Source organism: Notamacropus eugenii, chromosome 2 (assembly GCF_028372415.1).
Source record: "Notamacropus eugenii isolate mMacEug1 chromosome 2, mMacEug1.pri_v2, whole genome shotgun sequence".
Lineage (NCBI taxonomy): Eukaryota > Metazoa > Chordata > Mammalia > Diprotodontia > Macropodidae > Notamacropus > Notamacropus eugenii.
The window spans coordinates 461944675-461971388 of NC_092873.1; the positions used below are offsets into that span (position 1 = coordinate 461944675).

General features: G+C 40.3%; 1 protein-coding gene across 1 annotated transcript in view; it reads right to left on the reverse strand.

The window, feature by feature from the left end:
* The window catches only part of LAMC2 (laminin subunit gamma 2), a 72963-nt gene extending 46771 nt beyond the window's left edge, over positions 1-26192 (reverse strand). Inside the window, exons 1-2 of the mRNA XM_072648434.1 lie at positions 25737-26192; positions 935-1123 (exon numbers count right to left, since the gene is read on the reverse strand). Of these exons, the coding sequence (XP_072504535.1) occupies positions 935-1123; positions 25737-25812 (265 nt within the window). The 5' untranslated portion in view covers positions 25813-26192. The remainder of the gene's footprint in view (positions 1-934; positions 1124-25736) is intronic.
* Positions 26193-26714: the final 522 nt, after the last annotated feature.

Sequence of the window (26714 nt, forward strand, 5' to 3'; positions counted from 1 at the left end):
GATTCAATCATTGCTACTGCTGACTACTGTTGCACCTGAGGCTGAATGACAGGTACATCCCAAAGCAAAGTGGGGGAAGAAGAGGTGTCAAGAAAGATGGAGCCATGACTGAGACAATGACTAAGGAATGCTACAGTCATTCTCAAAGGGCAAATTCCCTTGTCAAAGGAATCAAGGTCAAGGAAAGCAGCTTCCCTAAAGTAGTTGTTCAGTCATTTCAGTTGAGTTTGGCTCTTGGTGAGACCATTTGGGGTTTTCTTGGCAAAGATACTGGAGTAGTTTGCTTATTTTTACAGATGGGGAAACTGAGACAGAAAAGGTTATGTGACTAACTCAGCGTCTCGTATGTGTCCAAGACTAGATTTGAACTCAGGAATAAGAGTCTTCCTGACTGCAAGCTCAGCACTCCATTCACCACACCACCTTAGCTGCCCTGATGGTAGTCCCTCTGAAGTCAACACTGACAATGTTTAGGATAGAAGTAGCCAATCAGTCAGTGAATAAGAATTTACTGAGTGCTTACTAAGTGCCAGGCACTGTGCTGAGCTGTAAGGATACAAAAAAAGGAAAAAAAACCATGGGCCCTCCTCTCAAGGAACACATATTCTAAGAGGAAAGAACATGCAAAAAATGTACATTCAAGACATATAGCATAAATGAAAGATAAATTATAAATCCAGGGTCTGGAACATTGATAACAGGAATATCACTACACCTAAACAACAGGAAGGGGAAGAATCCATGGCCATACAAGGGATGGAGAGAATCACAAAAGATAAAACAGGAAATTTTGATTATATAACATTTCAAAGTTTTTGCACAAACAAAAGGAGTAGTTAGGGAAGGGTGGGAAAGGTATTGGGAAATGGAAAGGAAGGGTAGCATTGGAAGTGGGATTGTACTTAAAAAGAAGCCCAAATCACACAGTCCATACCTTTGGGGTTGCAATTGCAAGGCAAGCAGCGGTCTCTGTCTCTCTGGTGGTAAAATCCATCCTTGCACCTCTCACAATGTACACCAGCTGTATTGTCATTACAGTTGAGGCAACGGAATCCCTTTCCAGTCCTCCTTTGCAGCTCTTGATCGAAGATACATTGCCTGGACTTCCCGTTACAGTCACAGACTAAGAAAAGAAAGAAATTCAACAGCATTAGAGAGAGAAAGAATCCAGCTGCCCTTAAACAGTGGAAAGAGCACCATTTCTCAAGTCAGAAGACCTGGGTTCCAACCCATCTCTGGTACTTCCTACCTGTGTGACCTTGGCAAGTCACTTACATTCCTTGGGTTTCATTACCCTCATCTGTATCAAAAAGGGGTAGGACTAGCTGGGCCTTCTAAGGTCCCTTCCAACTATAAGACTATGACCACATGACTTACACTTTCTAATAAAATTTCAGCATTAATCCAACTTGGGTCATATCCATCTTCTCATCATCTCTTTTCCACCATGAAAAGAACAGTTTCTTATATTTTTGTAATAAAAGGTTCTTTCTTTGATCTCTTTGGGGGTATAAAGAGGCTGCTGGTGATGTAACAAATATAGTGTTGTGTCCAGAGTTTGAAAGACCTAAATTCAAATCCAGCCACAGACAGTTACTAGTCATGTGTCCCTGACCAAGTCACATAGCCTCTGTCTGCCTCAGCTTCCTCAACTGTAAAATGGGTACAATAATATCTACCTCTCAGAGCTCTTGTGAAGATAACAAATGAGATATTATTTGTAAAGGCACTTAGCATGGTGTTTGACACATAGTAGTTGTTACAGAAATGCTTATTTCCCTCTATGCCCTGTAATGGTATTATTGGGTCAAAGGATATACAACACTAGTAACTTTTGGGAGATGGCATTCTACAATAGTGCCAAATAAATTCACAGCCCCTCCAAAAGTTCATTTTCCCTTTTCCCTACCAATTCCTTCAACATTTGTCATTTTCCCTCTATGTCAACTCATCATATAATGTCAAACCTGAGTTACTTTAATTTGTATTTCTTTAATTATTAGTGATTCACAGCGTTTTTTCATGTTATTGATAGCTTGACTCTCCTTCATAAAAACTGTCTGGTCATATTCTTTGACCATTTATTAACTGGAGAATGACTCTTATTTTTAAAAAATTGGAAATGAGACCCTTATAAGAGACACTTGATGAAAAGTTTTTTTTTCCATTTGTCTGTTGTCTTTCTAATCTTAGTTGCATTGCTTTTGTTTGTGCAAAAACTTTTTTTTAATTTTAGGTAATCAAAATTGTACATTTTAGCTTTTGTGATGCTCTCTGTCTTGTCTGGTCATAAACCGAAATAGTTCTAAAAGACAAATAACTGGAGGAGAAGAGGTATTTTCCCATGGTCAGACATGTGCTTTAGGAAAATCACTTTGAGAGTTTGATTACTATCCCATTCTTAAGGGCACAATTGTTAACTGGATTTTTCCCAAGACCTGTATGTCTGTATATGAATTCTTGCCACCATATAGTCATACCTTGCTACAAATTCAATGTTTTTAATTTAGATGTGGGTGGGAATCATATCTAATCTATGCTTTATTCAACTCTTCTTGTATATATGTATTTATTATTATAATAACAATAATAATGTCCAGCCCCTGACCCAAAAGGTATTTTTTTAGAAAAGACAAGCCACACATAGACACTCCCATTACCCCACACAGTGACAACTAGGCCCAGATCAAAGCAGCTAGGAAATTTTTTTTTTCCAAACAATGAAGCAAGGTGTGCAGAATCCCTGAGGGATCTCTCCACAAACACTCCCACCCCTCACTAAAACACTCAATTGAACAGGTTAGGACTGGAAGCAGAATGTTGTAATCCCCAATCCATCCTACAGAGCAATGAAGGCAGGCAGAAAACGATTCCTGGAGCTGCTTTGGGGCTGAGAGACTAGAATAACGACTTCTACCGATGACTCCAGTCAATTCATACCAGCCAGTCCAGGTCTTTTTCCAAATGTCCTATTTGAAAGACCAGCTTCCTAGAGCAAGCCATTTTCAAAACATTTAACACAATGGCATTAGTATCATAAATTGGATCCAAATGGATTCTATTTCTAGTATTCACCACTTAAAAGCATATAATATTTTCAAATTGGGTTAACATAATTTCATATGGAATAACTTAAGACAAAGAAGAAGACATTTCTTGCTTTTTTATTCATTCTGGGTTTTTTTCCACTTATAACAAAATATTTCTTCTGGCCTCCCAGAATGTAATGCCACTGGCTTCCCTATTTCATTTTGAAAATCTGGTCCCCTGAACTCAGCAAAAAAGGAAAGGCCAAAGTCAAACCTGTCCTTCCTTCAAACTTTTCTGATTCTTTTCAGGGCACAAACATCCTTCTAGTCTCCAAGTCCATAATCCTAAAGTTGTCTTCTACTCTTTCTGATGAGAAATGGGTAATATCGTGGATAGTTTTCAACTTGGAGTTAAAGTGTTTTGTAAACCTTAAAATACTCCATAAGGTATTGATCTGTTTACTATTGCTGTTATCATTATTCCTTCTCACTCACCCCTCATTTCCAATCAATTGTCATCGTGTTGTTCAGTTCTTCAGTCCTGACTCTTTGACCCCATAGACCATAGCACACCAGGATCTTCTATCCTCCGCTATCTCCCAAAGTCTGTCCAACTCATGTTCGTTGCTTCCATGACACATTATCTCCATCTTATTCTCTCATCTCAACCCATCCTTCTCCTTTTACTTTCAGTCTTTCCCAACATCAGGGTCTTTCCAGTGGGTTGTGTCTTCTCATTATATGAAAAAAAGTATGTGAGTTTCAAATTCAGTATTTGACCTTCCAGTGAATAGCCTGAAGGAATTTCTTTTAAGTGTTGATTACTTAGATCTCCTTGCTTCTCCAGCAGCACAATTCAAACACCTTGATTCTGTGGCCTTATAGTCCAACTCTCCCATCCATACATTGCTCCTGGAAAAATCATAGTTTTGCCTGTATAGACCTTTGCCAGCAAGATGATGTCTATTTTTTAGTATTTGCCATAGCTTTCCATCTATAGAGAAAGCATCTTTTAATTTTGTGGCTGCAGTCACTGTCTGCAATGATGTTTGAGCCCAAGAATATAAAATCCAGTACTGCTTGCATTTCTTCTCCCAATTTCTCTTCCAATCAGCTGCAATCTTATAAATTCTAACTCAAAATCTTTTGACTCCATTCCCTTTCTTCATTCACATAGCTACTACCCTAGTCCAAACCCTCATTATCTCTCCCCTGGAATATTCCAACAGCCTCCTACGTGGTCCCCCTGCTTTCAGTCTGTTCTCCCTCCAATCCATCCTCCACAGAGCTGCCACACCAATATTCCTAAAACACACAACACCTCCCTAGTTAAAAATCATTAGTGGCTCCCCACTAATGCAGCCAGGTGTCATTGGGTCTGGAGTCAGAAAGACAGTTCAAACCCCAGCTCAGACACTTACTGATTGTGTGACCCTGGGCAAGTCACTTAACCTCTGTCTGTTTCAGTTTCCTCATCTATAAAATTAGGATAACAATAGCACTTCTCTCGCAAGATTGTCATGCAAATCAAATGAGATAATTTATAAAAATTTATAATTTATAAAATTTATAAATAGGACCTGGCACAGAGTAGTCATTTAATAAATGTTTGTTTCCTTCTTTTCTATCGTCTCTACCAAAAATTCAAAATCCCCAGCCTGGCTTTTGAAATTTTCCACAACACAGTTCTCAGCTATCTTTTGAGTCATCTCTTATATTAGTCTACATCACATTCTCTCTAGTTCAGTTAAGGTGGCTCACTTTACATCACCTGTCTTCCCACGTTTGCACAGACTGTCACCCTAGGTTTGAAAATGCCTTCTTTTCTCACCTCTACCTCTTAGAAGACCTTGTTTCCTTCACAGCACAGCCATCACCTGCACGAGCCCTTCCTAAACTCTCCCATCTCCCCCAGCCCCACATCCAATTAGTCCTCTCTGCCTCTTGAAATGACTTTCTCTATATTTTATATGGACCTATCTAAACATGTGTTGTATCCCCTCAGTAATCAGGCAGCAAGACAATAAGCATTTATTAAGTACCTACTATGTGCCAGTGTGCTAAGTGCTAGGCATACAAAGAAAGGACAGACCCCGATCAAGAAACATGCAGCCTAATGGGGAGATGACAGGAAAACAATTGTATATAAGCAAGGTAAAGACATGATAAATTGGAGCTAATCAACAAAAGGAAGGCATTAACATTAAGGGGGATCAAGAAAGACTTCTCATGGAAGGTGAAATTTTAGCTGAGATTTGAAGGAAGCCAGTACAGTTAAAGTTCCTTAAAGGGAGGGCCTTTTTCCCCCCTTTCTTTTGTCTTTGTATCCTCCAAACATAGTAGTGGCCTGCTCAGGGTATTTATTAAATAAAAATTGTTTCATTGGATCTTACAAGTAAGAGAAATGTCTAGCAATTTTCCATTCTCAGAAGAGCTTAGATCAGATGAGCTCTGATAGAGCAGATACTAGTATTTTGATAGACACACAAAAAAGAAAAGTTCAAAAGTTGTGCCACTATTGTCCTATCTTTTTACAGCTTTGGCCTCAGTCTCTCCTTTTCATACCAGGGTATCAATACTCTATGATCTATTTTGTTACTACATGTTCTCATTTCTTTGTTCAAATGTCTCTCGAGTTTATCCTTTCTTAACATTTCCTACTACTTCCATCTTATTCTGGACTCTTCTCACCCTAATCCAATAAAAAAACCAGTGTGACCATGCCCTCTCCTCTGTCCTTGAATCTCTTGATTCCTTGTCCCATGACTTATCACACCTTGCTAAACCCCAACCCTGAATGATAATACCCTCTACCTGCCTTCTTCATTCCTACTCAGATTCTGCTTAGTAAAATTATAGGAAATTACAAAGTTTTGCTGGCCAGGTACACTGTAAATTTATGCTATCCAATTTCACCTGGGTCCTCCCTTGAGTTCCAATATCTCCAGTGAATAGAGAGAAAGGGATCTATATGAGAGACGTTTTGAAAGTAGAATGACAAGTTCTGGCAATGGATTGGATATATGGGGTGAGTGAGAATGAGGACCCAGGGATGATAGTGAGGTTTCAAGCCTGGGGCACTAAGATCAATCATAATAGAGAAGTTTTAGAGGAAAGATAACGAGTTCTATTTTGTCAGCATTGAGTTTGAGATGGTTATGGGATATTCAGTTCAAAAGTGTTGTGGTGATTCAGGATTAGAGCTCAGGAGAGAGATTAAGATTGCAGATGTAGATTTGAACATCTGCATACATGATGATTGACACTATGGGAAGTGAAAAAGATCACCAAGTAAGATGTATAGAGGGGAACAGGAAGATGGCCTGGCACAGAGGCTTGTGGGACACCCAGTAGTTAGTGGATGTACAGGTCAGATCTATAGGAGGAGACCCAGGAGAGAATGGTGTCATAGAAACTTAGTGAGGAGAAAACATCCAGGAGAGAGCGATCAGCAGCACCAAGTAAGGTTTCTAATATACGAAAGATAAGGATAGGCAGAAGCAATATTAGATTTATCAGTGAAGACATTACTCTTAACTTGGGAGACAGCAGTTTAAGTTGAGAGATGAGTTCAGGAGCCAGATTGTGGATGGTCTAGAAGACAATAAAGGAAGAAGCAGGGGTGCTAAATATAGCTGACTTTCTCAAAATTAAAAGAAAACTGAGGAGAGATACAAGATGATAACTGGTGGTTAAAACCCCAATGATTGAGTGAGGGTTTAAGGAAGGGGGAGACAGGCATATTCATAGGCAGCAGAGAAGGAACCAGCAGCTAAGAAGAGACTGAAGATAAAAGAGGGAGTAGGGATAATAGTGGGGACAAAATTAAAAAAAACAGGAGAGAATGGGATCAACGGTTCATGTAGAGGGATTGACCGTGGCAAAGAACAAGCACAGATAAGATTAGATCATATAAAGGAATATATAGTAGAAGGTATCAGTGATCATGGAGAGGGGTGAAGAAGGACCTCACATTGAATAACTTCTATTTTTTTTGGTGAAATAGAGGTGAGGTCCTTAGTAGAGAGGATGGGATTAAGGGGATGTCATGGGAGGCTTGGGGATAGATGAGAAGGTTTGAAACAGCTACTATGGAGAGTGGGATAGTGAACCAATCAGGAAGTAAGATGATTTCCTTGCCTCAATCAAAGCCCAGGTCAGATTTGATACAATCTGACCTGTCTTGACACAATCTTCCATCCCCAAAACACTTATCATTATTATTGTCTACAAAAATTCATGATTCCTTTCCTAACCTTTATTCCCACTCTACACCCCTACACATACACCCTCACCATCTTACAGGCACCTCCCTCCAGAAATTACATTGTACAGATTTTGAATATACTTACACGTATACATGTGGGTTTTTTCCCACATGGAATGTTAGTTCCTTGAGGCCAATGACTATTTCATTTTTGTCTTTGTACCCATAGTATACACAGATGTTTAACAAATGCTTCTTAATTGATATAACATAGTAATGTAGACTATCCCATTCTGAATAATGCCAGTAAGTATAGAAAAAAATGATCTGTGTGTTGAGTAGGAAAAAAAATTAAGTGAATAGAGGTAATGTGACTAAATTCTATTTCTTATATATTTCTTAGGTGTTGACCTAAGTGAATAAAAGCAGGACAGGCCAATGGATCAGAAATGGGCACTTTTTTTCACATACATTCAAGGGAATGTTTTGGTTTATGAGTGGAAACTTGGCTGATACAAAACTGACTCTGGGAAGAAATAAGCAAGCACCTGTATGTACAGGAATCACCTGGAAGTTTAGGGCCTCCCCCTCCCCTTGAAATCTCCCCAGCCCAACACACAAAGTTTTCATTGTCTCTGCATGGATAGCATTCAGTGGGAGAGTTCTCTTTCCACACAGGCTTATTTTAGGATCAGGGTGGGAGGGGTGGAGAGAGGGAAATTGACGTTTTCCAACTGAGAAGTCTAAGGGGACTTGGTAAAGACATTAGGCAGATGCTTCTAGCAACTGTAATCAACGTTCCAGAAAGAGGGGAATGAGGAGGCATCCATCTGTGAGGCTGGAGCTGGGACATCATGTTCTGCTGGGGGAAGGGAGGATGTGAGATAAGTTTGCATTTATCTGGCAGGCTTGGCAGGTAGGGTACTTGGCCAGTTTAAGGGACTATCTCAGACATTTGGAATTCAAATGTCATGTTTGAACCTGACAACGTGTGTGTGCCGGCTAAAGATTACATGGAACGCTTGCTTAGTACACTACCACTTTCTTAAGTTAATATAAGAGAAGCAGCCACGTCATGCTGTGGTTTGCCTGTAATCTTCCTGAAAGATCAATCGAAACATGAAATCATTTGACAAAACACATTTCTCCTTATTTAGGAAGGAGATTGGCTGCTTACCCTCCCTGAAATAATCCTCCCAACCCTATCTGAGATGCAGAAGCTGACTCTCTTGTCTTCAATTGCAATTCTCACAAAATCATGGTTGAAGGCTTCCTCTCGAAACTTTTACTAGGCTTTTACCAGGCTTCCTGGCCCTTGCCCCTTTCAGCTTTCTCTTGATTCTTTACTTGCCCTGACTCCTTTAGGCATCAGGAGGAGAGGTACAACAGACAGTACAATGAGGTAGAAGAACCATTTGTCCACAAGGAGTGGCCCTAATGATTAGAGATATTTATCTGCTCTTAACTACCTGGAATTTTCCAGTGCTAAATCATTTTGAAAGGAAATTTTCTCCTTTCTTTGATTAAGCAACTTTTTCAGTTACCTTGATGATCTGAAAAACAGAGGCTGAAAGCTCTCTAATTTAACCTGACCTTTAATTTTAAGATCAGAGGTGTAAGCCAATGTGTCTTGCCCTTCTTTTGCACAGTATGGTGGAAATTGTACTAATTTTGGAGTGAGAGGACTCTTGTCTAACATTTTTGATCTAAGTGACCTTGAACACAACTCCCCTAGGCCTCAGCTGTCTTAGGTGTAAAATACGAGTATGGAACTTGGTGGCCTCTGAGGTCCCTCCTAGCTCTGTATCGATGATCTGTTTAACCAACTTCAGTGGTATTTATTGAGAAACACATTTTTACTCCTGCGTCTTATTCAGAATCAGAATTATGGGTGGGTGAAACTGCTTTGGATGTTGGCTGCCAAACTATCGGGTAAATACCAGAGCAGGAATTCTATTTTACTAATCAAAGAAACCAACCTAGTTTAGCTGTCTAATCTCAGGCGGAATTCTGAGTGGCATAAAATGGGAAATATTATCTTTTAACGCTAAGCTGATGGAAGTCATTGAGAGAGTTCAAAACAGACCACTTTCATTTTTAATCATGTTGCTTTTGAAAGGGAGACTCCAGTTTTTAGAAAGCTGTTTCCGAGCAGGTCCTTATGTTTCATTATGGCTGTGTTCAGGGGTAGTTCCTGCCCTTTGGAGAGTGGAGCTGGCACCCACTATTATAGTCACCTCCTCCCTTCTCCCACCAGCTCAATCAAAGGGAGTGGGAGAAGAAAGGAGAAAGTCTCTTAGTGCTGGGGGTAGGAGGGAAAGAGAGGAAGGAAGTAAATAAGCATTAATTAAGCACCTACTATGAAGCACTATTTTATAAATATTATCTTAGTTGATCCACACAACAATTTGGTGATGTAAGTAGTATTAAGTTAAGTTACTTGCCCAGCTAATTAGTGTCCGAGGATGATTGGAACTCAAAGTCTACCTGTCTTCGGGTTCAACACTCTATCCACTATACCACCTGGATGCTTAGGGGATATGGATCACAGTCCTAGCCTAGGGAGGTGGCTGGGAAGTGAGATAAAGAAACATCTCCCTTTTACTTACATTCAGAGTCACTGCATCATAAAATCTCAGAATCAGAAGGGTCCTCAGATGCCATCTAGTCCTATCCTTACCTAACCAAGAACCTCTGCCACAAGTGGCCATTCAATGTGTAATTGAATACCTACAATGAGAGGGAGTCCCTCAATTGACTGGCATAAAGACAAAGCACATTTTGTCTTTAAAACATCTAATAAAACATGTTCTAAAATAATTAAAACAAATAAAAATGTTACCACTATAAGGAATATGTCTTCCTAACTCCCTATTATTGTAGTGACCATCTTTAAAGTCACTCAAACTCACAACGTAGAGGTCATAAGCAACTCCTCACAACCTCTCAATACCCATATTTCATCTGCCAAAGCTTGCTAATTTTACTATCGTAGCTTTTCTCTCCTTCTATCTTCTAACACTGCCACCACCCTGGCAGAGGCCCTTATTACCTCATAACTTTTGGGGCAGCCTACTGGTTGGTCTTCCTATCACAGTTCTCTCCCCACTCCATCCATTCTTCATTCAGCTCCAAACTGATTTCCTAAAGTGCAAGTCTGACCATGCACTTAGGTCTTCCTCCTATTCAATAAACTTTAGTGGCTCCCTATTACCTCCAGGATCAGATATAAAATCCTATGGCTTTTAAAGCCATTCATAACCTAGCCCCTTCCTGATTTTCTAGTTTTCTTCTACCTTACGTCCCAAGATGCATTCTTCAATCCAGTGACACTGACCTCCTTTCATTTCCTGAAACAACATACTCTATCTCCCAACTCCAGAGATTTTCACTGGCTGTCCCATATGCCTAGAATGCTCTCCCTTCTCATCTCTATGTTCTGATACCCTTCAAGTCCCAGCCAAAATCTAACCTTCTGTAGGAAGCCCCTCCCAATGCTTCTCAATTCTAGGACCTTGTTTCTATAAATTACCTCCAATTTATCCTGCATATAGCTTCTTTGGATGAAGTTATTCAATTCCATCAGACTGAACTCCTTGAGAACAATTAATCAATACACATTTATTCCCACTTACCCTGGGAGGTCCAGTGGATAGAGTGCCAGGCCTGAAATCAGAAAGACTTATCTTCCTGAGTTCAAATGCGACCTCAGACACCTACTGGATGTGTGACCCTGGAAAAGTCACTTAGCCCTGTTTGCCTCAGTTCCTCATCTGTAAAATGAGTTGGAGAAGACAATGGCAAAACCACTCCAGTATCATCATCATCTATGATAACAAGAACAGCAAACAACTGCACTGTGCTCATTTCTGGGTTTACAAAAAGAGGTAAAAGATAGTCTCTGCCCTCAAGGAGCTTAAAATCTATCTGGGACTGGTTTTTTTTTTGTATCCAGAGCACTTCGCCTGGGACACAGTAGGTGCTTAATAAATACTTGTTGGCTGACTGAACGTGTAACTTTACACACACACACACACCCAGATTTCTGACTACAGAAACAGATCTCTGTTTCCTGTGGAATTTCTACACAATGGGGGAAAATGAGTAGCTAAGTAAACAATATATCTGACTAAGCATTCAAGGAATAGATATACAAAGGGTGAAATTTATAGATGGCTTAGAGCAATTCATAAAATGTACCATTTGAAAAGCAATTGGAATTCAACAGTTTTCTTGGAGGGGAGAAAGAAGTTTCTGTTGTTCAGTCATGTCCAACTCGTCACAACTCTATTTGGGAGTGTTCTTGGCAAAGATACTGGAGCGACTTTCCATTTCCTTCTCCAGCTCATTTTACATATGAGGAAACTGAGATCAACCAGGTTAAGTGACTTGCCCAGGGACACAAAGTGAGTAAGTGTCTGAGGCAAGATGACTTCTTGACTTCAGGCTCAGCACTCTAGCCACTTGCCACCTACTGCCCTAGGAAGAAGTTGACAAAGGGAAATTGAGATGTTATAAAAGAAATTTATATCAACAAACATTAATTTTTTAAAATTAGAATAAAGGAGAGACAGAATTCCATACCATTTGGAAGTGACAAGTAATGTAGAGGTTAAGAGGAGAGATACTTGTTAATGAAGAACATAAAGAGGGGAGGGGTTTGATTTTTACTTTATTTTCATTTCAGTGTTTTTAAGTTTCAAGAAGAAAATTTGTACAAAATAATCGAATCATCAGAACATATTCACACATTTTTTTAAAAAAAACTTGTTATAAATAATTTACTTCATCCTTAATCATTTTTGACATTTTACCAAGCAAACAAATCTTTCTCCTTAAGCGTTTTCTATCTAACTCTCTAGTACCATATATTTCTTTTCAAAGATGATGATGGTTTTCACTCTGAAAGGAGACAAATCATGAATAATGAATTGAGTTCTTACTGTCACTAAAAAATTTGCAAATGTGCAGGTTTAAAAAAAATGTGTTGGGGAAGGCGTATGTGTGTGGTGTGTGATTTATAAGGATTATAGCAGACAGGATGACTTTACTCTAGACATGCTTCCTTTCTCGCCCCTGGCAAATATACCTTGTCCCTTTACTGGTACCTCATATCTGTACTGTCCTACACTGGAAATTCATAGTCCATGCTTTACTCAGTCAGGTCTCTCTGGCCAATTCCTGACACCTCCCTGCCCATGACCCACCCACAGATGGGAAACTAATGGCATCACCTGAGCACCTGAGCAGATAGCTAGGTAGTAAAATAGAGACCTAGGCTTGGAGTCACAATAACCTAAGTTCAGAGTCACTTAACCTTTCCCAGACTCAGTTTCTACATCTGTAAAAATGAGGGTTGCATCTGACGTCTTCTAAGGTCCCTTCCAACTCTAAATCTATGATGCAGTGATCACTCTGAAACGGCTGGTCATCACCTGCATCATTGAGCAGTGTTGATATGTAGAGGGCACAACCCAAGTATCCACCAAATACCAAATAAGGAATGATGAGATCTTGCCATAACCTAAGTGTGCCGAGGCCTAGAGGGTAGCCTCTCACAGGATCGTCAACCCCCTTCCTCCTTTTGCTGTGACCTAAAGATCATCACATCTGAGGCCTAGCAAAGGTCCTGTGATATCCCCTTTTCTCCAGTGACTGAGAGCCAAAAGAATTCTTTCCCTTAAACATCACTTCCCTTCTGGGTCTTCTTCCTAATCCCACTCCCATACCTGTAGTTAGATCTTACACTTTTCTTTAATTAACAAATTAAATATGAGTTAAAATCACCAGTAATCAAAGTCTTTTGTTTTCAGCTTTACAAGTCAGGGACTGTGACTTTTGTGACAGGCTCGAAGTCTCTAAAGCTACTACAGAAGACTGGGGCACATATTGATGGGTGTACTCGGCTGAACTGCCAATTCTTTAAACATAGGAAGGGATATCTCAGGTCAATGCAACAAGTCAACAAGCAATAAGCACCTACTATGTGCCAGGCAGGCAGCTAGGTAGTACAATGGATAGAGTACCAGGCCTGGAGTCAGGAAGACTCGTCTTCCAGAGTTCAAATCTGTCCTCAGACAGTTACTAGCTTTGTGACCCTGAGCAATACATTTAATCCTGTTTGCCTCAATTTTCTCATTGGTAAAATGAGTTGGAGAAGGAAAAGGCAAACCACTCCAGTATCTTTGCCAAAAAAAAAAAAAAAGAAAAGAAAAGAAAATGGGGTCACAAAGACAGATAAGGCTAAAACAACTCAACAAATATGCCAGGCATTATGCTAAGTTCTAAACTAAGCAAAAACCAGTCCCTGCTCTCAAGGAGTTCACAGGATTGTGTTTGTTCACAGTGTAATGAGGGAAGACAACATGCAAACAACTATGCACAAACAAGGTAGAGAGAGGATAAACTGGAGATTCTTTAGATTAAGGAGGACTGGGAAAGGCTTCTTACAAAAGGTAGAACTTTAGCTGAGACTTGAAGGAAGCCAGGAGCTGGAGCTGAGGAGAGAGAGCATTCCAGGCATGGGGGACGGCCAAAGAAAATGCAGAGGTGGGCCATAAAGTATCCATCATGTGTTAGAAACAGCAAGGAGACCAGTGACACTGGATCAGTCTGTAGGAGGATAAAGACTAGAGGTGGGGAGAAGGGGGCAGGTTAGCGAGAACTTTAAAAGCCAAACAGAAGATTTTATATTTGCTCCCATACAAAACGGAGAGCCACTGAAATTTATTGAGTAGAGGGTAACCTGATAAGTTCATTTGAATGTATATAGATATTTTCACTTATGTCATAATAAGCATGTAACAGTGGAGTTTGGTGATCATCATTTTAAAAATAAACTAGGCAGCCATCTGAAAGAGATGGTTCCTTACAGTATTGCCTACTGTAGTACACTAGGAAGCTACCATGGAGTTAGGCCATGTCTATAAATAGAAACAATCAGGGCTTTTTAAAAAATGGTATTTGAACTTAATATCTCCAACCAGGAAGTGAGAGTAAGCAAGGGGAATACACCTTACTTACACAAGCTTGCTCCTGCCACAATGTGTCCCTCCCATTTCTGTTCCTGGTTGAAGAACAGTTCCATGTTTGAGGATTCTATCTTTTTCTTTGGTTAGATTAACTTCACTGTCTCAAGTAAAGGTGGAAACATTGAAGTTGCTACCACTTGTCTCTACCTGGCCAGGTCTAATTGACTGTGAAGTGGAATCTTCAAATGCGGAGACCCTTCTGGCCCAGAAGCGGAAATGGGAGCGACTTGAAACAGGAGCTGGTATGTGTAAAGCTTACCACATAGGGAACTGAGGCTGGGACATCAGCTGCCAAACTTACTAGGGTCTGAAAAATACCAGGACACATAAAACACAGCTCTGATCATGTCAAAACCAAAACATTTTTTAACTCCTAAGCAAGGCATATAAGGCCCTGTATAATCTGGTTCCATTTTACCGGTGAAATATAGAATAAAGAGGACTGGCTTGGGAAATAGATGTCCTGGGAGAAAAATCCAAGCTTTGCTACTTAATAGAAAGACCAGAATTTAAGAATACCTTCAAGGATCAAGCAAATTTTTGTGTTAATTGACATGTTTGGTCCTTTTAGTGTTAAATTAATTTAGTATTAGATTACATTTTGGTGTATTTGCCTAACTGTGCATCCCATCAGTAGAATATAGTCTCCTTGAGGAAAGGGACAACTTCATTTTTGTCACTGTTTTTGCTAAGTCTAGCACAGTGCCTTCTTTGCATATAGTAAGTCCTTAATAAATGTTGGTTGAAATGAATGTCATGCTCCCTGTTGGACTGTGTACTTCTTGAGGACAATGCCCTGATCTGGAAACATATATCACTGTCCCTCAATTGCTCATTAAGGACTGAGTCACTGGGTCTATTTTAGGGATGATTGTTCCCTCCCCACAAACATAAGCAAACAAGGGAGGAGACATGATCATTTGTGGTCATTCTCTGGTCAACATCCTCCATCACCAAGCAGGTTTCATGCTTGACATTGACCTTTTATGTTTTGAGCTCTTTAAAAGCACTGTTTTGGGGGGTGGGTAGAGAGAAGCGGTTCTTTAGAAGGTTACCATGTTAATTCTACAAAAGTGTCTGAATAACTGGGGTTTTGATGCCCTAGCTTCAGAGAAAGTCAGTTTTCTTTGGTTGGATCAACATCTTGTGAAAACTTAAAAATGGATTAAAATACAATTTTACATAAATAGTAAGAATAAGCAGAGAAGATGATATTATAGTGGGATTTTCCCCCTGTCTCTGAGTCAAAAGAGAGGTTGCCGGAATTCTTGCTCCAGAATTTCTAGATGTGTTCCACCATTCAACAACCTTTCTTAAAGATATTTAAGCCATCTGTCAGGGATGCTCCATTCAACCGACTAGTCAATAAGCATATATTAAGCTTCTACCATACGCCTGGCACTGTGTTAGGTGTTGGGGATACAAAGACAAAATGAAATAATCCCTGCCCTCAAGGAGCTTATATTCTATATTCTAGCTAACTGGTCTATTTGCCATTCCCCAGACTCACTCCAGACTTTCTTCTTGTTTCTCTGCTCATGCTATTCCTTCTACCATGAATAGTTAACTCTTACCTTTCCTCTTTCTCTCTAGTGTCTGCCAGGAAAAGTCTAAATATCCTAAGTGGCCTAGTTCAAATGTCATCTCCAGAAAACCATCTCTATTCCCCCTCCTTTAAAGGAATCTGTGCCTCTTTTGCACTATTTGTACCTTGTACCTCCTTTAAGGACTCACCCTCCACTAAAGCCTTACATTAATGCCTCACCACAGGATGGAGATGATTTGAGGTTCTCAAAGATGGTACCAGCAAAGCAAAACCCTTAACAAAGTCTATCAAGTTGAAAAAGCTTTGAGTACAGACTTGGTGGAGAGATTGTACCAGTTCAATTCAAAAAAGTTCCTGACCAGAAAGGTTGACTTCCAGATAATTTTTTCCCCAAAAAATCACTACACAAAGACATGGAAATGGAATGATTTTTTGTTCAATAAGACAGTAGGGATTGAGTACCAGAGGACAAGAGGGAGGGAAGGGAATAAGTAAGGCATGGAGAGTCCCAGACTGGTCATGCCCCATGGTTGGTCATCAGGGCCAGGGACTGGATATCTTCCCTGCCACACCACCCACTCAATAACAGCCACCAGTCCAGGAACAGAGACCCCCTTGAGATAATCTACTCAGCAATGCCGTGAAACTTCGGACTATACTGATCTTCTCAATCTTACCTCAGTCTTCCCATAACCAACATGTTCCCCAGGGCTTCAGGGTCTCTTTTGAATGTTAGGTAGAGGGATGCCCCCAAGGACTGGAAATACATCTGCTCTTCCATAAAGGACTTTCCTTTCTACCTCTTTCTCTGAAGGTGTTGTCAAATTAACTTTACCTTTGCAGCTGTGAACATCTTGATAATCTGCTGCCATACAGCCCCACTTAGAGACTCTGTGATTAAGGCTGCCTAGGCTGAAGACACCTTGCCTACACACTATTCCTGACATCCTCAGCCTCATCCCTCCATTGTCCCCTTTCTCGTCTTCTCTACACGTCCACTGTGTCCTCTGCAATCCATGTTCCATTGTTAACAAACTGCACTTCATATTAGATCTGGGTTCTCCCCCTTGAAATTATTTTTTATTTACTTATAAATGTACTGTATTTGTCATTTTCCCTTAAAAGAATGTGAACTCTTTGAGGGAAAGAGATGTTTTGTTTTGATTTTGCATCTCCAGAACTCAGGGCACCAGCAACTGAAGAGATCAAGAAAGGCTTCCAGTAGAGGTGGCCCTTGGGTTAAGTCTTAAAGGAAACCAGGAATTTAAAGAGGTGGGGATGAGGGAGAAGTTCATTCTAGGCATTCTAGTGCAAGGGGGCAGATAGGTGGTGAAGTAAAGAGAGTGCTAGACCTGGAGTCAGGAAGACCCAGGTTCAACTCCCGCCTTGGGCATTTATTAGTTCTATGACCCCACACAAGTCATTTAATCCTGTTTGACTCAATTCTCCAATCTGTACAATGAGTTGGAGAAAGAAATGGCAAACTCCTCCAGTATCTTTGCCAAGGAAACCCCAAATGGGATCACAAAGAGTCAGACTCTACTGAACAACAACACAGGTGATAAATCAGCAAAGGAGACAAAGAAGGAGGAGTCATCAGGTAGCAAAGAGGAAGAGAGTTTATCACAATGCCTACCACATAATAAGCACTTAATAAATACTTACTAACTGTCTGACAGGAGAAATGAGTTGTCATGAAAACCCAGTAAAGAGAAAAGTATCCAGTAGGAGAGGGGGGTCAACAGTCTCAAAAGATGCTGAGATATCAAGATGCAAAGAGATTATATCTTTCGGGTTAATGGGACTTATCTGCAAAGTAAAGATTCTACTTTTTATAATGATTCCAACTTGGGGTGAGGAATCAGACAGTGAAAAGGTCATAATTTTGAAGATAGAAGAAATCTTAGGGGTTATCCTGTCCAGTCCCTTAACACTACAAAAGAGGGAACCAAGGTCCAAGGAGCTTAGGGGACCTTCCCAGTTTCACACAGCTAATAAGGAGGTCCTCTAAATCCAAAGCCAGCCCATTTCTGAACCTTCTTCCAGAACTAAGATATGAACACAATCATGTGGTTCAAGGAATCACCACCAGACATGGAATCACACACCCAGAGGAATGACCTAAATTTTTGTCTTCGGTTGGATCTCAACTGTTCATTATGTCATTTATCTGGAGGCTATATTAGTCCACAGGAGGATAATGGTAGAATGATCTAATAAACTTCATTCATGACTTTAAAAAAAGAGGATGCTAGAGTCTAAGACATGCCTATTTCCTTATTACTCTGTAACAGAGGAGTTGAGTTTAGTTGTAAAAAAAAATCCAATCTCAAAGGAAATTTTTCCACTGTTCAAGAACCATTACAAATTAAAGTGGGAGAAAAGTTTCCATCTTCGCCTGCTAACCTGATTTTGATTGTCCAGACTTTACCATAAACACAGCTGTACCCAATGACAACATTCTTCCACATTTCCTTGAGCTGTTTACTTATTAGAAGGGTTTAACTCAATCTATGGACCTATCTACTCATAGCCAGCTCCCATCCTAGCCTCATCCTATCTCTAGCTTAGACAAGGTCATGTCTAATGAGAGAGACAGGAAGGCAGAGAGATGAAATGCTATCCAACTTGGGAATTCCAATCTGTTCAGACCTTGCATTTCTTCCAGTGGGGGGAAAAGAATTTTACCCTGTCCAATCCCTCAGCCCTTGGCAAAGAGTCCCCAAGTCTTCCCTCTTGGAGGGGTGAGGTGGGGCTCAGGAAGGGCTACAGGGGACAAAAATGTTATTGCTGAAATTTGAAGCAAGTGGGCACATACTGATATCAGCATGTCTGTAAAGAGCATATCAATATATACTCTTTAAATTAAAGGATCTGAGTTGTCAGGGATCTCAAACATCATTGGATCCATTCTGTAACCAAGTAGGGATCTCCTCTGCAATACTGCTGACAAACAATCTCTCAGTCTACTAAAAGTCTCCCCAGGGATGGGGGCAGCTCATTCTACTTTGGAATGGTTCTAATTTTTAGTAAATTTGCCCCCTATGGATTAATATATCATGACATTTTATTGCTTGAAGCAACCATCATAATAATAACTAAAATTTAGATTACATTTTGAAACTTGCAAAGTTATATCTCATTTGATTTCACAACAACCCTGGAAAGATAGACACTATTATTATCCCCTTTTTCCAGATAATTATGATGACAACAACAATAATAATAAAATGATGATGGCTAGTATTTACATAGTGTCTACAGTGTGCCAGGCACTGTGCTAAGTGTTTTACTGTTGATACCTCATTTGATCTTCACAACAACTCTGGGAGGTAGGTGCTATGATTATCCCCATTTTACAAATGAAGAAACTGAAGCAAACAGTCACACAGTTAGTAAATGTTAAGTGATGAATTCAAACTCAGATTATCCTGACTACAGGAGGTCCAGCGCTCTATCCACTGATCCACCTAGCTGCCTGGAAGGTTATCTAGTCCCCTTTAAATGCTAGAAACTTTAGAACCAAAATCTGCTTTTACCTCCTCCTTGTTCTCCCCTCTCAGGCCAAACGGAACCCTAACAATCCTTTTGTCCCATGGCAGCCATTCAAATAAACTAAAACAGTTCTGATGTCCACACATGCCACCCCTCCCCCCAATCTACCCCCAAACCTTATCTATCCCAGAACCTTCAATTGGTTCTTCTGCCACATGATTTCAAGTGCCTTCACCATCCTATGTCATCCCAGTCACCCTCCTATAGAAGTGTTCCACTATTTCAATGTCCCTTCAGTATATTCATCATATTTTGAACCTACTTTCAAATACAAGACTCTTATTTTGCCTCTTCAACACTCCCAACAAAGTTTACTTTCCCCTCAACCCCTCACCACACCCTACCACATCCCCCTCTTTTCTCCATGATTTTCAGGTTCTCACTGTCTTCTGGGTCTCCTATGAGGTTCCCTTGGCCAGTCTCCATGCCCATGATTTTGTTCCCCTGTTTATCAATGTACCTGTTCCAAAGTAGCCCATTTGGGACCATAAGATCCTAGAGCAAGGATTCTTCATCTTGTTTGTGTTATGAACCCTATTGACAGAGTCTGGTGAACCATGTTTTAAATACATAAAGTGAAATAAATAGGATTGCAAAAGAAACAAATTATATTGAAATACAGCTATCAAAATTTAAAACAAAACAAAGTTCATGGACCCCTCAAAAAGAACCACTCTCAAGAGAGAAAAGACAATTATCACTGAGGTTCCTTCCAGCTCTGAAGCCTACGTACACTCCATGCCAAATGTTAAAGTCTGTAGAGATGTCTAGAAATGTTTCCAAGCCCAACTTAGTAAATCTAAGGGATGTGTCTGCTGTCTGTTTCCTCTCTCTCTGTGTCTTCCTCAGCCCTCCACAATCAGGCTTCTATCTCCATCATGCTCTGGAAACTTTCTTAAAGTCCTCTGATTACAAACAATATTACCAAATTCAGTAACCTTTTCTTTACTCTTGTTCTTCTGGACCTCTCTTTGAAATCTAAATCTGTTGAAAATCCCCTCTCTCTACCAACTCTCTCTTCCCTTTGGCTTCCACACTACTATAGTCTATTCCAACTCTTCTCAAGCACTACTTTCATTGGTTCAGTCAAAAAACATTTATTAAGTCTTTAAGTTTCCATCCTATTTCTGTGTCTATCACTTTATCTCCTTCCTCCCATTCCATATTCATGGCTATTCTCTGAAGTTCACTCCTCAATCCCACTCTTCTCTCTAGCCATCATCTCTGTGTTGATGTCTACAGACTCTTATCTTCTTAATGTTTTTTGATGGTTGCAATACTGACAACTTACCAACAAAAAGCAGGTGGACAACTCTTAATCCATTAGGCGTATCTTTCTCAATTATCTGCTTAAAGATTTTTCTGAAAATGATTGGTATCTCTGGCAACCACTGCTTGTAGCTCATACTGAATGGTTATAGGGATATTATGTGTGTGAGGACCGTTAGGTGGTACAGTGGATAGAGCACCAGTGCAGGAGTCAGGAGGACCTGTGTTCAAATCCCATCTCAGACACTTGACACTCACTAGCTGTGTGACCTTGGGCAAGTCATTTTACCCCAATTGCCTCATCCTGGGTCATCTCCAGTCATCCTGAGGAATATCAGGTCACTGGATTCAGATGACTCTGAAGGAGAAGTGAGGCTGGTGACCTGCATAACCCTCCCTCACTCAAAACAAAGTCAAGTGCAAGTCATGTCTTCATTTCTCTGATGGCATGGTCTTCTTTGGCAACAAAGGACGAACACACACACGTGTGTGGATAGAACATGATGAAATGCTGTTTAAATTGTGGTTGTAGAAACCAAGATTTACTTTATGAACTACTGATTAATTCAACGAACATTTATGGAGCATGAGTTTTGTGGTAAGCACTGGGGATACGTAGAGAAAAATGAAATATTCCCCATCCTTAAGGAGCTTACCTTCTACTGGGGTGGGGGAATATGAACCTATACGAGTATATACAACATTCATATACACACACACAAAATAAACAAAATGTAATTTAGGGGAGTGGGAAGGAGCAAGTATGGGGATCAAGACAGGCCTCATGAGAGAAGTAGAACTTGAAACGAGCCTTGAAGGATGCTAGGAATTCTTCAAAGTGGAGGCGAGGAGGAAGTATATTCCAGGCATAGGAGGCAGCCTGCCCAAAGGAGCCAAGACTGGAGATGGAATGCTGCCTGTGTGGACGAGCAAGAGGCCAGTTTGGATGCAACACAGAGAGAGTGAGTGAGCAAAGTGTAAGAGACCCAGGAAGGTAAGCTGGAGCTAAACCCATGTAGAGAAGCTTGAGTGAGTCCTGGACGTAGTTGGAGCTTTCTGAACAAGGGAGTGACATGGTAATATCTATGCTTTATGAAAATCACTTTGGCAACTGTGTATGGCAACATGTGATGGATGGGAGACTAATTAAGAGGTTATTGGGATAGGACAAGCAACAGGTCAGGAGGGACTGAGCTAGGCTGATGACCTTGTGAGTAGAGAGACATGGACACATGGAAGAGACAGAAGCGAGAATTTTCTGGCAATGAGAACTCTTCATCGTTTAAATTGAATACCAAGAGAGACTATGAAGTTTTCTTCTCTTGGAATCATTTAAAATATATTGTGTGTCTGGGATGGAAACATGTTGGGCATGTAAAGTGCTTTGCAAATCTTAAAATGTTTTATATGTATATTTAAAAATAGTTATTAAATGGAAAGAATAAGTAGATGGTATGAAGGAAGATGCTATCCACCTCCAGAGAAAGAACTGATAAATAGAAGTATTTGTAGTATGGTTTTACAAAGGTGTGTGTATACATACGTGTGTGTGTGTGTGTGTGTGTGTGTTTAATTGTAGACTTCTATAGGGCAGGGTAGAGAGAGAGAAGGAGAAAAAATGTACAGCAAGAACAAAATAAAACCTACAAGGAGGCACAGAAAAGCAGGGTAGTTTTAAAAACAATGTAGAGTATTTATTATAAAGGTTTTTTTTTAATTGAACAATCTAAAATGGAAATTCATAGCTGTATACTGAATCCTCTCTATGTTGTGCTGTGTGCATGGAAATGTTTCTTTTTTTGTCTTTTTGTATTTAAGTTCAAAGTGAATGAAATTATTTTTTTAAATAAGTAGATAGATTGATAATATCTAGGAGAAATCTGAATGGTATCACTCCACTTTTAATCAACTAATAATCAAGTATTTATTGATCATAATAATAATATCATTTATCTATCATTTAAGGTTTTTTACATCTATTATCTCATTTCATATTCATAACAACCTCTGTGAAATAGATGCTATTATTATCTCCATTTTACAGGAGAGGAAACTGAGGCTGAATGAGGTTAGATGACTTGCCCTGAGTCACCCAAATAACAAGTGAATGAGTGAGATTTGAATCAGACCTTCCTGACTTTAAGCCCAGCACTCTGTTCACCGTTTGCATTCAAGAAGTATACCTTCCACTGCGGGAAGCAACATGTACACATGTAAATTCACTCATCTGTAACCAAGGCCTTCAAAAGAACAGAGGTGACTCAAACATCTGGAAAATTCTTGAAAGTCTTATTCTAAGTCAAAGGAACAAATTTGTCTTTGTGAGGGTCACTGGCCCGCAGGTAGATAAGTGGATGGGGTACCAGCAATGTAAACAATACAAGTAAAAATTATATTTAAATTTTTTTTGTGTTGACGGCCAATAGTCATTTATTAAGTGCCTACTGCATGTCAGTTACTCTGCTAAGCACTAGGGAAATAAAGAAAGGCAAAACCAGCCTTTGCCTCAAGGAGCCCACACTCCAATAGAGGACACAACACGAAATAATGACTACATGCTATGACATTTTAAAAGTTGGAGAGATGTAGTTTCTGGTTAATTAATCATTTTAATCATTTTAATCAACTCTGATTGGTTAACAATTAATGGGGAATGCTGCCCCATGCTGCTGTGTATCTACATCTCTGGCAGGAATGTCCCTGCAGTTGAGGTTATAGGTATTTAAAGTAAGTAGTCCAATCAGACAAGCAGGGCAAATAGCCCATTGGGAATAATATCACATAGGGTGAGGGTGGGGCATCTTGTACCTCCTAGAAGGAATTGGTCAATCCTAGAGAGAAGTGGGAAATCTATACTTCCCAATGGAGACACTAAGATATTCTAGTGGTACTACCATGAGACAGGCACTGTTGTCCCTCTTTCATGCCACATCTGTCCTTCTCCCCCTTCTCACTGGACCCCAAAGTACAAATAGTAAAGGAAATGAGATGAAACTGGACATCAGTTCTATTTCCATTTTCTGCATTAGGTTCCAGGATGGAAATGTTAAAAGTCCACCAAATCTTGACAATATACAAAGTCACTAGCTCTGTCCTTTTGGAAAAAGAAAGAACACTGGGTTTGCAATCAGAAGGGCCTGGTTCAGATCCAGCCTCTGCCACTTGTTATGCTAATGTCACTTGGGCAAGTCATTTCAGTTCTCTGGGCCTCAGTTTCTTCATTGTGTCATGAACTTGTGTAATGAACTTCATCTCTAAGATTCCTTCCAGTTCTAAATCTATGATCCCACATCATTTTTTTTGGCAAAAATATTCTATTGATTACCTGCAATCCACATTACTAGCTCACAAGCTGAGAGAAACCTCAGGGCATCATTTGGTCCAATTCCTTCATTTTATAGACGAGGGAACTGAGACCCAGAGAAGTTAAGCAACTTGCCCAGGGTTACATAGGCAGTTACTCTGGCCCTTTCTTACAAAAATACACAAAGAACAGTATAGCAAAGTAGACAAAAGTACAAACCACATACGGAATGATAAAGCAAAGTGGACAAAAATTACACATATATAACTATCAAATCCTATGTGTTTGAAGATCAAATGAAAATAATTTTCTCTTCCATCAGTCACTTTTGATAGAGGAATAGTTAGATATAGTGGAAGACCTGATCCTCTGCCATTAACTAGCTATATTACTTTGGACAAGTCACTTAACTCTCTGGGCTGTTGACTCTTCAAATGTAAAATAAAAGGATCAAACCAGATGATGCCTAAAGGTCCATGAGTCCTGACACTCAAAAATGTCCTCCACAGAGATGAGAGCCTTTATCCCAGTCTCAAGGGAAACAATACACTTTTCTAATGGTCCACTAAACCACTCCAATACAAGTCATTTTTAGCTTTCCAAAGATGATGAGTTGGTCTTTAGTTACCACACTACGCTAGAGTACAAGGAGGAAACATGGAACTGGAATTGGGAAGATCATCCTTCAAATACTACATCAGACACTTAACTTTTATGTGTCCCTCCAGACTTTTCTGAAACTATGAAAAATGCCACCCCAGCATTCATATCATACACGGTGGACAGAGGGCTGAGCCTGGAGTCAGGAAGACCTGAGTTCAGATCTACTCTCAGATACTAGCTATGTGACCCTCTCTGACCCGGTTTTCTTGTCTGTAAAGTGGAGATAATGATAGCAGCCTACCTTCCAGAGTTGTAGGAATACTAAATAAATGTTAGCTATGAGGACAGTAGTAAGTAATCAGCAGCCACATAGCACTTAAAAGTTGCCCAAGCATTTTCCATACAAGAACTGGTAAACTTGGTAGCCTCAGTATTATGGTCTCTATTTTTACAAATAAGTCTCAGAGAGGTTAAATTACTAACCTGACCTCATAGGGCTAGTCAATAATTGTCAGAGCTGAGGCTTGAAACACAAATAGACAATGTCACGCCAACCTGTGCAATTATGTATTCAGTTACTAACAGTCAACCTCCCTACTGACGATAAAAACCCCGTTATATGTTGTCATGATGGACACAACCATAATATGAGTTTCTAGGCGTGTGTGAAAGCCCTTTGAAAAGCAGAAAGCATGATGCAAATGTAAGGTACTGTTGTTATTATTCTGAAGTCGAATTTTCTGCCCTAAACAAGGCATTTAAGTTCCAGAAAGGTTCTTGAAAAGTTTTCCTTAATCTTTTCAGGGTTCACACCCACTGAAAATATTCCCACCGAAATCCTTTCCAAATAAAAAAATCTATAATGAAAACAATTTACATACCAGCAAGTTACTGATTAAACTGGGGACCCTAGATCCAAGAAACTTGTGAAAAAGAAGGAAACCTTCATTTGGTTTGGATTGGATTGGACTGGATTCCTATTTTTAAATCACACCCTAGTATGTTAGTTTCTCTCTCCTTCCAAGTAGAACACTAGGGAAATCCCTGAATAGGGAGCAAAGAAGTCTGTCCCCAAAAGGGTCCTGAGACATTTAGAAGCTTTGGGGGTGCATCTGTCTCAGGTAGGAAAAAGAAATTTTCCCCCACCTCCAGTTTCAATTCAACTAAACCTTTACCTGCTCTCGTAACTCACCGTCCTTCCTAGAGGTGCCTAGGGCTGCAGGCAGGAGGAAAGAAAAGCAGAGGCAGGTCAGCCAGAGCAGAGACATCCCGAGAGAGGGAAGGAGGGAGGAAGGGAGGACTCCGGGCTGCCCCTGACCCAAAGGAGGCCTCCTGGACCCAGCGGGGACAGCAGGGAAGCCAACGTTGTTCGCTTGGGGTGCTGGCCGCAGCCTCTCCGTGATGTGCACTCAGGTTTCTGCTGTGTCTTCCTTTTCCCCGATCAGGTGGTTATATCGACTCCTCTACCTGACTCAGTCCTGACAGGAAGAGAGAGTGTGTTTCATAATGTGACTCACCTTGTGAATAAGGAGGCCCAGCCCTCAGGAGGCAGACAAACATACATACATCCACACACTCACTCACACACACACACAGACGTAGAAGTTCCTTAAACCCCGCTGCCATGCTCCTCCTCAAACCACAAAAATAGAACACACCTGGACAGGGCTCAGGGAGGAGAGGGAAGGAGGGAAGAGGCTGCAGTCCTGGGTGCTTCCCGTTTGAGGGTGTCAGCTCCCCAGGCCTCTCCTCTTCAAATCACAGGAATTACTGCTCCAATACAAAACCCAGGAGCTCCCCGCAAATACTGCTTTGTTCAGGGGGCCAGGTCACTTTCAGGGTCTAGTCCTGAGTGAGGAGTGGGAGTAAAGGATCTCTCCAGGTTGGAGTCTGGGACAAAGTCAGAAATATACCAGAAAGGCCCTGGATCACAGCTGGGAAGAAACATTAGAGAGAGATGATGTCAGGCCTGCCACTCCATTGAGGTACAAGGCTAATGATATGTGAGCCAGAGTTCCCATTTGGTAATCACTGATAAGACTGGAGTAGGGATTATTCACCTGGAGTCCATAAACTGATATATATGTATATACTATAGATAATTATCTCAATATAATCAGTTTCCTTTTTAAATCTATGTTTTTTATTTTATACATTTGACAGCAGTATT